Source organism: Ambystoma mexicanum, chromosome 1p (assembly GCF_040938575.1).
Source record: "Ambystoma mexicanum isolate Mex_15411 chromosome 1p, UKY_AmexF1_1, whole genome shotgun sequence".
Taxonomy (NCBI): domain Eukaryota; kingdom Metazoa; phylum Chordata; class Amphibia; order Caudata; family Ambystomatidae; genus Ambystoma; species Ambystoma mexicanum.
The window spans coordinates 1,099,777,504-1,099,788,958 of record NC_090921.1 but is presented as its reverse complement, the minus strand read 5'-3'; the positions used below and the strand labels follow the sequence as shown (position 1 = coordinate 1,099,788,958).

The 11,455-nt window shown below is 39.8% G+C and overlaps 1 protein-coding gene across 1 annotated transcript; it reads right to left on the bottom strand.

Moving 5' to 3' along the window:
* Positions 1 to 348: 348 nt before the first annotated feature.
* On the bottom strand, positions 349 to 1,293 carry LOC138526008 (olfactory receptor 8U9-like). Its single transcript, XM_069636305.1, has one exon. The coding sequence runs from the start codon at positions 1,291 to 1,293 to the stop codon at positions 349 to 351; it is 945 nt and encodes a 314-aa protein (XP_069492406.1).
* Positions 1,294 to 11,455: the final 10,162 nt, after the last annotated feature.

The window sequence follows — 11,455 nt, the reverse complement described above, 5'->3', positions numbered from 1 at the left end:
GGACTCTGTCTTCTGTGAGGAGTTGAAATGGACAAGGATTGTATTTTAATGTAAATGGTTAATTAACTTAATTGTTTAAGTGTAACCAATAAACATTTAAAATAAAAAAATAAAACATTTGCAAGTGTGGGCCACTTTTTACTGGTGTCTGAAATAACTCTTTTCAATCTGTATAGAAAAGAATTTCCTTCAAATACACACCTTTGGCCAACCTCATTATCTCTGTGTAAACATGGTTACCTTGTGAATACACTAGCTGCATGGGCGCCCAAATGAAAGCCATCTTTTAAACCTGGAGTTCTTTCCTGTGAAGCAGCTTCGCATTTCGAATGTTAGGTCATATTTCATCTACTTTCTGAGACTGTGACATGTCTGCTCCATTGCTTTTTTCATAGCCCCCTTGACGTCTTTGTTCCTCATAGCATATATCAACGGGTTACACATTGGGATCAGCACTGTGTATAGCATAGTAATCACTCGATCCCTCTCTGAGGTGTAACTGGAGATCGGCCGCAGGTAAATGGACATAATGGGCCCATAGAATATGATGACCACCAAGAGGTGGGAGGAGCAGGTGGAGAACACCCTGGACTTCCCCTCAGAGGAATGGATTCTCAGTATTGTGGCGATGATGTGAATGTAGGAGACCAAGGTAAGGAGGGAGGAGCAAGCAGCAATTATGGTGACAGTAGCAAATAACCACATTTCATGCATGCGTGTGTCTGCACAGGACAACCTGAGCAAGGGCTGGATTTCACAAAAGAAGTGTTTAATTTCTTTAGACCTGCAAAATGACCACCAAAATGTAAACACTGTGTGGAACAAGGAGTTCACAATGCTGCTGATCCAGCAGCTAGCAGCTAGCAAGAAGCAGGTCCTCCTGCTCATTATGACATTGTAACGCAGAGGCTGACAGATAGCCACGTGACGATCATAAGCCATGATAGCAAGGAGAAGGCATTCAGTGGCCCCCAATGTCAATGCAACGAACATCTGTATCGCGCATGCCGTGTATGAGATGGATTTATCCTCAGTAAAGTAGTTGGCAATCATTTTAGGCGCAATGGTTGTGGTGGAGCAGATGTCTATGAAGGACAGGTGGCTGAGGAAGAAGTACATTGGGGTGTGGAGGCGAGGATCAATCCTTTGAAGAAAGATTAGGAGCAGGTTTCCTACAATGGTCACAAGGTAGATGGCCAGGAACACCACAGGGAGCACACTCTTCATCCAGGAGAAATCGGAGAACACCATGAGCAGCAAGTATGACCCTTCTGTTTGATTTCTAGGCTCCATTATGTCTGATTTACCTATGGAGGAAACAATACGTTATATTGTGCTTTAAGTCATAGGTTTCTCTCATACCCTCTTTTCATGCACTTCATATGTTATTCTAATTGGCCTGAATTTGCTCATAAGAAGCGGCTTCAGTCCACTGATATACATGGCTTTTTAATATATATACCGTGCCAAGCCTTTAATGCTGCTACTGGGAAAGAATATGTCATCTTGAATGCCTAGTTCTCCTCTGCACCAAAGAAGAGATGGGTTCAATTATTTGTGGCAACAGGGTTGGATTTTACCTGTGCCACCCCAGAAACAAATGTTCTCTTTTTTTAAATTATTTTTTATTAAGGTTCATTGGCATATAAGGCTTATACGATACATACAAGAGCAAGTAAAATGTAAATATCAAATCAGGAAAGTAATTCCTCTAAAGCAGACTGAAATGGCATACAAGCCTAATATGCTATTACCAACATGCTAAATCCTAATGCATGGAGTGCAAATTCAAAGTAAACTTATAGATGTATACAACAACTATAACATTTTACATACAAGACAAATATGAACAAAAGGGAGAGGAGGGTATATTGTTCATCAAAGTGTATAATGGCAAGCGATTCATATGTTTCACCACTAAGCACTAGAAGTTACACTTATTAGACAAATGACTGCCATTTCAATTCATATTCATGCTTATACTGTAAAAATGGGGATATAGAATTACATTTCTCCATTCTGTGGATGTTACACAGAGAGCTCCACTATATTTTAAAGTGCAGACACTTGAGACCTTTCCAGTTGGAAGTGATAGTCTTGACAGCTATTGCAATAAAGAGGTCAAACAGATTGCATTTATTTCTATCAATTGCAGGCTGAACAGCTGAACTGCCAAGGTAAAGAAAGGAAAGGCAGAACTCATGTTTTATATGAATCATGGATTTAGGCGTTCTCCAAACCATTCCCCAGAACATTTTAACATGGATACATTCAAAAACAATGGGCCTCATTATGGGTCTGGCGGGTCTGGCGGTAACTGTGCCGGTAAAACCGACAGGTTGCTGCCTGCCTATAATGAATTACCAGCGCCTGACTTCCCGATGCCACCGGGCTATGCCGAGTTTGGTGGCCAGGAAGTCAGGCACCAGTAATTATGTAATTCCCATTCCCATTGAGTTCGATAGGACTCAGTGGGAATGGGGAACATGGAAGCACTGGCACCGTTAATAACGGTGCAGGTGCTTCCGTGAAACTCTGTGGGCGGGTGCTGTTATGCCGCCAGGTCTGACCCTGGCGGGCGGGATGGCACCCGGCGGCAGAGTCGTACTGTGCCTGTCCGGAAACACCAGTGCCGGTAGGCTTACCGTCATCAGTGTTTCCAGACCGGCACAGTCTTAATGAAGCCCAATATGTTTGAAAGAGCCTCGCATACAAAGACAGCTCCAACAGTTTTCATCTTGCGAAAGTCCACCCTTAAAGAGAATTAACAGGGTGATAAAGGCCCTGCGATGGAAGAAGTACATAGTTTGGAGTAAACTTGCCAAAACAATAGCTTTAGATATGTTCCTCCATACAGGTGGCCACATTTGTTGAGCAGCAGTTAGGGAGCAATCTTGTTTCCAAGCCACTTGATATTTCCGTGCATTTATATCTTCTGACATAGATATACAAATCTTATAAACCATCGAGGCTGTGAAATATTGGTTAGACATATGCTGCAATTTGTCAGCTTGATCAACATTAGCTGAGCAGGTTAAAGAATCATAATTAACCATAATTGTATCAATCAAATTTAAATATTGGCGCATAAAGATCAATGTTATTTGATATTTGGTTACCATCTCATTAATTGTAGTGTCCCTTGAACAAAGAGCTGTCCTATATATTTAATACCCAGAGAGATCCATGGTTTCCAACACATAATTCTTTTATTAACATTTATCATGGGATTCATCCAAATATATTGAGACACAAACTGAGACATTTTAGTAATAGATGGGAATAAATAGGATCTAAGATATATAGCAGTGATATTAATAATATTACTGGTAAATAATCTGTTGTTTGCTTTAATATATGGGCAATCCGTAAGGATGTGGGGCAAAACCATTGCTTTCTCTAAAAGAAGCCAATTATGTGGACATAATGAGATTCTACATTTCTTTTTTCCCCAGAGAAATTTAAGAATGCAGGAGTCCAGGTATTTATAGAACAATGTAGGGAAGGTAATAGGGAGCATGTGTAAAGTATAGTTGGAGCGATCATCATTTTAACAGATTCAAGCCTTCCCCACCATGATGGATACAGGCGGGACCATGAACTAGTGAGATAATTAACTCTAGCAAGGTCATTTGCATTATTTATTTTTATAATATCCTTAATAGAGGAAGCTATATGGATACCTAGATATTTATAACCTGCAGGACACCATTTCATTCCTGAACTTGAGCAGTGATGCTTGCTACAGTGTATATTTAATGCAGGATTTCAGATTTATCGTTGTTAAGTTTATACCCAGAAGCTAAAGAAAATTGTGTGGTAATGAAAAATAAATGATGCAGACATGAGTCGGTTATGTTCAGGAGCAATAAAACATCATCTGCATACGCAGCAGTCTTAATGTGAATATCCCCATAGCGAATACCGCTTCTATTTTCTTCTTGTCTGATCGCCTCTAGGAATGGTTCCACTGCAAGAATAAAAAGGAGGGGGAAAGGGGAGAACCTTGGTGTGTACCCCTGTGAAGAGAAAGGGAAGGGGACATATGACCAGTTATGAAAACTGCTGTCTTGGGGTTGGAGTGCAGTACTTTAACCATAGAAATAAAAGAATCAGGAATGCCATGCCATTTCAGAGCCTTACACATATAATTCCACTCGACCCTATCAAATGCTTTTTCTGCATCAAGTGCTATACCTGCGTATGGATTAGTAGATTTCTGAGTGATGTTAAGGATATTAGTAAAGAGTCTAATATTAGCTGATGACAACTGCCCTTTGACATAACCTACCTGGTCATTTTTAATTAGATTTGGAAGAAAAGGATTGAGTCTACTAGCTAGGATTTTAGCAAAGATTTTACAATCAGTATTAATGAATGATATGGGTGTATAGTTTTGGACCAATTCAGGATCTTTGTTGGGTTTAGGGAACACAATACGCATTGCTTCCAAAAAAAAAGACCTTAAGGCTTTCTCATCGGAAATGAAAGAAATATAAAGTTAATTAAGTTTATTATTTTTATTTTTTTATTTAACCTACATTAGCCAAAAACAATTCTGACTTTTTAACCCAAAGTTCATTAAGTTTAGGTACCAAATGATTATTAAAATGAGTAAAGAAGTCAATTGGAAATTCATCTGGGCTGGGAGCTTTACCTTTTTTAAGGTCTTTCATAGCCTTATATATTTCACTTACATATATGGGAGCATTTAATGTCTGGACGTTAGTGTTAACATATGAGTCATGATGTATATGTCTAAGGAAGTCTGAAGCATGAGTACTGTTTGGTAATACTTCTGAGGAATATCGTTCTTTATAGAATTTAGAAAAGGCTTGTAACATTTCTTTATGAGTAAGGACTCTGTTCCCAATATGGTCTTTAATCACTGCAATCTTGGCTTTAGCCTTTTTCAGTTTCAGATAAGAAACTAGTGATTTGCTAGATTTATTAGAGAACTGATACATTTTTGATTTGTACTTTAGGAGATTGGTACATGAATATTATGTAGCCAAGTTATTGTGTGGAATTCTAAGTTTAATTATTTTTGGAAGAATTAAAGCAGAGTTGGTGCGTATGTACTCATATTCTAGATATTGAATTGATCTAATGATATCTTATGTTTCTTGTTTAAGGTTTTCTTTTTAGTAGCAGTGTAAGAAATTATGTAACCACTTAATGCAGCTTTATAGCAGTACCAGTTGTTATCAATGGATATGCCTACATTAAGATTTTCGGAGAAGAAATGGACATGCTGTTGCTGAATACATTTAGTAAATTGTTCATCTTTTGGTTGAGTCAAATCTCTTTCTGTTATGCTGATGTATATTGTGTGAATTGGTTAGTTGAATGTGTACGGGAATGTGGTCTGACAAAGTTATGGGTTCTATCTTAGCATCTAGCAAGCGATTAGTCATGGATTTGGCAATAAAAACATAATCAATTCTTCAAAAGGAGTTATGAGGAGGGGAGTAAAAGGTATAATCCATATCGGCAGGATGAACCAAACGCCATGCATCGGTAAGGCCTAATTCAGAAACAAAGTGGCAAATAGCACATGAACATTTGTTTTTTTAAAGCATGCATTTGATTTCTTATCAAGAAGGGGATCCATGATCTCATTAGAGTCGCCACACACAATGAGGTTATTAGGGCTAGATCTAAAGGTATGGTAGAGTCGGCATTGGTAGGGCCATATACATTTAAAATAGAGTATTCAGTAGAATCAATAAGGAGCTTAACCAGAACCCATCTTCCCACCTCATCAGATTTTGTGGAGATAACCTTATATTGGAGATGATTATTGATAAGGGTATTAACTACATTTTTCTTTCCAAATGCCACACTTGAAAATACTTGTCTTACCCATAGATGTTTCCGTTTAGCGGCTTCTGCTTGTGAGAGATGAGATTCTTGGAGACAGGGTATGGATAGTTTGGCCCTGTTAAGATGAGAGAGAATTTTCTGCCATTTGATAGGATTATGAAGTCCTTTAACGTTCCATGAATTATGTTAAATGACATAGGGAGCCGTCAAGATACTATATGCAAGTTCAAAGTCTATATTAAGAGAATGTTGCATGAATAGATTATCGGGGAAGAAACATGAGGAAAAGGGGATGACAAACAAAGTTGTTTTGTAATTTACTTGAACACCCAATAATGATGATGAGAATAGTGGCTAACTGGATGCAGCCACTCCAAACCATTGTGGAGTAGAAACGGTAAGTAGTAGGGGTGGAGAGCCAGATCCGAAAGGACTCACACGATGCTCCACTTCGGCGAAAATATCACGAGATAAAAGACATTTTCAGGACGAAGTCCTCTTCATGTAGGTTGTCTTGATGTGTCCATTTCTTCTCTTCTGTGGCTTTGAATGAAGTTGCACAGATCAACCGGATTCTGGAATGTGAACATATGGCCCCTGAGGGTAACCTTTAGAGAAGCTGAATGGATGATTCCATATCTGGTGTTGAGTTGCTTAAGAGCTGGTCTGAATGTCAAAAGTTCATTTCTCCTTGCTTCAGTGACATTAGAGACATCTTGAGATATGACAATCTTTGTACCTTCCCACACAAGTTGCTTTCCTTGCTTTGCTTTGTCCATGATGAGAAGGACTTGAGTATAATCCAGTAAAACAAAGATTAAAGTTCTTGGAGCATTATGAGACAAGGTTCTAGGACCCACACGATGGGCCCTTTGGATGTTGAGGTGCAGGGGTGTAGGGAGATCTAAAAGCAGTAGAAGCATATAATATAGAAATTGAATGATCTCCCTGCACCCCTGCACCTCAACATCCAAAGGGCCCATCGTGTGTCCCGGGAGGATAGCTCAGCAGCAACGTGCGCGTTTTGGAAGCAAGACGACACGAAGCAACACAGGTTCGATCCCCGGGTCCGCGCTTAGAAACCTCTGGGTTTTTAAGCGCGTTATAAATACCTAACTAAGACAAAAATAAACAATTACGCAACTAAGAAACCAAACAATTCCTGTAACAGCGCCTCGATGCCCGTGGGCTGTGTGAGCGCTTTAAAAATGTAAAATAGAATAGAATGGGATTATCTATTTCAATGCTCATCTGGAAGACCCACAAATATGTAATTTATTCCTCCTATTCCTATTTTCTACATTCTCAGTTTGCTTCTCGAGAGACATAACCACATTTTCAAGAGCAGCCACTCTTCCTGGAATGTCTTCTGCATTGCTGACCCTTCTTTCAACTTCATTTATTCTTGACTCGGACGTGGACAATTTGTCATCCAGAATTAGCAGTTTGGCAGTTGTAGCTTCCAGGAAAGGTTTGAGGGCTTTCATCTCACCCAAAATAGCTTGCATAACAGGGTCTTGTGAGTCATCTTTGGGCGTAGGAGAGTCACTTTTCTGTCTTTTCGGAGCATTGCTATTTGATGTTGAGGACCCATCTTTGAGTTGTCCTTTTTTTGAGGTTATGTTAATACTGGATATATAGTACTCAATGTGCGCAATTGTGTGCCTCAAGTTTAGATAATGGATCGCAAAGTTACATAAATGATGCCCCTTATTGTGAATTATGGCACACGATATGAGCAGCCAATATCTTGTTGTAGAGAGAGCTGGCTGCCTCCAGTAGGTAGTGTCCACCAATATAAGGGCAGTTCCACAATAGGCAGGTCTTTACCTTATGTGGCAGTACCAAGGAGGCCTTAATAAACCTTTGCCATGAAACAGCAGCTCTTCATTATTAAAATCGAGGTGGCTACATGCCACACTTTACAATAAGCCTTCAAGTAGTGTGGGATGTATTTACCCATGCATCCGAGCCCTACCTCAAAACTGTGCAGTACTGACATGAAAACATCATGATGGCCAGAGCTTCCCAGAAAATGCACAGGGAAATGCAGGAAGAATAGGCTGCCACCCATTTTTGCCGATGTTATGGGCACAGAAGGACACTGCCTAAAACCACCATTGGACTACCCGCACAGTAGTCTGAAACCATTGGGAATGGCAATGCTGATTGCCAAATGCAACCTAGAATTGTTGGGAATTCATTTTCTTAAATCCCAAAAATGGGTGCAGTACCAGTACTCACCACTATCCAAAAGCCGGCAATTTAAAACAACACCAGATTTTACTTTTTTGTAGAAAACTGAATAAATGAACCCAAAACATGCCAAAGAAAGACTTACTGAGAGGTGGATATTATGTAAAGTGATATTCTGAAGTGACTTGAAGGTTTATAACAAGACTGGCTGAGCTGTGGATTGCAGCAGTTTAAGTTGCACTGGATTTAAAGACACTAAAATCGAAAATGTTTAGATGAAATGAGTGACCTATGTTTGGTGTCACATGCCTTTGTAACTGTTGAAATGCCATAGTTTTGCACTTAGAATCAGCATTCTAGCTGCATATGTAAAAATGTTTAGTTTTATTTGAATGCAGGAACTGGGGAACAAAAAGTGACATTTTATCTGAAACTGGCTTAAAGAGATTCCAATTCTGCCTGGCAACTACCCCCATCAGGAGTGAAACTTGAGTCACAGCTGTGTTCCCAGGCCTAGCTGCCCTTTTGCTGCTCACACTAAGGATATGCCATCTATCTGATAATTGAATTACCTGTGCTCTGCAGGAAAGTGAACAAAGCCCTGTCCTGGCTCAGGCAAAGGTTTTATTGGCAGGAGTCGTAAATGGTCGTAAAAAGTGGCTTCCTCCTGAGGAAAGGGGAGGAGCACTGCCTGTGAGAGCAAGCTGGCTTGGCAGAACTGGATAAACCAGTATTTCTACCTTGTGCTGAGAGGAAACCACACCCCTTTGGAGCCAGAACATAACTCTAAAAAGATGAATAACTCATAGAGCGGACATGTGAAAATTTTATAAATGACACCATAATTCTTGTGATTTTTCTGCCCACAGTTTAAGAGGTTTTTAGAACCGGTGGTATGTTCAGGGGGGTTTTAGCGGAAAAGTGGATATTACTCTAAATGTATGCATGTTAAAAATCTGAAACTTCATCAGTTAATGTCCATACTCCCTGCACACATGTATGTAAAGTTGGGTCAATGTCAGAAAGTGAAAAATCAGTTAAAAAGTCAATTATGTGCCATTTCTGAATGCAAGCTCTTAGAAACAGCAGATTTGGACAGAGACATGGCTAAATTCAGCCACACCATGTATATGTAATTTCAAGCAACTGTGTAACTGTGAAATATGTCTTTTATTATCAAATATAGAATGTGTGCAATCTGACAGAGGAGTGTCCTATCTGCAAGCCATAAAATGACATCCCTCTGACTCACAGTTCATTCCCCAATCAAATGATGAATGGAAGTTTGACCAATTAGAAGCTGAGAGAGAGGTAGGGTCAGTGATACTAGAACACACCCACATTCTAAACACATAAAAGCAGACAGACAGGACAGATAGGGACCTTCAAAATCCATCTGCCGCTGGAAGCTCTGCCGGAAAAATCCATACTTACCTCCATCAACCTCCAGAAAGCAACATAGAGACTTCAAATCCATCAGGCCAGACCAGAAGCAGAGTAGAGCTGACCTGTTAGCAGAACCAGAGAGAGCTGACCCAGATCACTGTGAAGTGCAGAGGCCAGACCAGACCAGACCAGAGTCCCGTTTAAAACCCTGACCAGATCCGTGACGAGGCCCATTTCACTCAAGAATATAGTGTGAGTACCTAGAAAACTGTGCAGAACCAATCTCCTAGTTAAAATAATATAATTCAATCCTATTTTAATCTAAGTAGAACTGTCTCCTAACTGTCACCTGTCATTTGTAAAGCTGTCACTTGTCATTTCCTAGTTGCAAGCTGCACTTGTCTTTTTGAACTTTAAAATTTCAAATCTGAAAAACGACCTTTATTTAATCGCTCATATCTCCGCAACCGTTTGTGCTAGAGACTTGCAGTAACTTTCATTTGGAAGATGAGATCCTAGGCTTTCCTAGGACCCCAAAACGATAGAGATAGTCCTTGTGGTTCCTCTGTAATAGCGCTCGGCGTATCCGCGAATTTTACCGCGATTTGCAAATTTCTTCACATGTAAAAACTGCTGCTGCTTGCCTTCCATTTGCCAGAAATTCGTTTAACCTGCTAACTATCCCTGCATCATTGCTAGGGTGAGCCTGAGCTAATATTAACTAGATACCACTCACCCTGAACCTCTGAAAGGGAATTAAAAGCATTTTTAGCATATTTTTTAATTCATTGCCAGCACATATCAAAGCAATTTGGGCCTGTGTTTTCAAACTTCTGTAGTCTAAGCTTGCTGGGGTGAACTGAATCACATTTGATTGCATTTCTGAGAACTGTGTGTTTTCCTTCCATTTCCTTGCCTTGCATAAAGGGGGGGAGGGGATTGCCAGAGAAAAGTGATTACATTGTTTGGTTGAAATCATATTGAGTATTTTCTGTACTGCATTCATTGAATATTGCATCCACCTGAGCTTACATAAAGCATCCTCTACCACATTATACTTTTGTTCCTATTTACCAGTGTGCTACCTTATCCATTTCATGTCAACTCATTAGTGATTATAAGAAGTGTGCTAGTGCCAGATTCTCCGTTGTTGATCTTTATCATATCAGATTAAGTGTGCTATTCAATTATTAATTTATTATAAAGTGTGATATATATATTTTAAATTATCAAATAAACCTTTTAAACTTGCAAAACAGAACTACTTCTTGGCTCAGTGGGGTCAGGGGGATTCCAAGAGAGGGGTGTTATATAGGGGTAGTCATCCAGAACGCATGAACTGGACATAAAGATATATCAATAAGGGTTTTCATTCAGTATTATAGACTAGGCGTTGACTTAGCTGTAGTGTTGAATTGAATCCTCTTACAGTAGCCGGGTACCTCAAGCACAAGACTACCTTATATTGTTATATTAAAGGTATATGGCCAGATAAGTATTATGACAGAACCGCATATAATTAAGAAAAAGCCAGGCAGTAACATGTACATTTTAATTTTTCCTATTAAGAGCTTATGTCACAACTATTTATGAGCAGAATTCCAGATGTAGAAGTGCCAGGAAATTGCCAGAAAAAATACTGTTCCCCAGTCTGAATAAGCAGAAAGGTCATCCACAATGCTTCTATGGTGCTATATGAGCATTTTACATGTATACAATTAGTGACCGTATGTTTAAAATGTCCTATTTCCTTAACGTTGTGCTCCAATCGTACTTACAAGAACTTGTTGTGGAGCAAAACCGCTTCCCTACAAAAAGTGGCACCTCTGCCTCACTTTAGCCGCTCCAGCTGACAGGATGCGTCAGCTCTTTTTTTAAAGTGAGGTCGCTGCTTCAAGCCGCGCCCACCATCTCGCATGCGCATTCAGCATTTTGTTGTACGGTCAGGGTCGGACTGGGACAAGAAATAGGCCCGGACACCCAAAAGAAAGTAGCCCACTCCTCGCCTCAAAAAGTGGCCCACTCCTCACCTCAAAAAAAGTGGCCC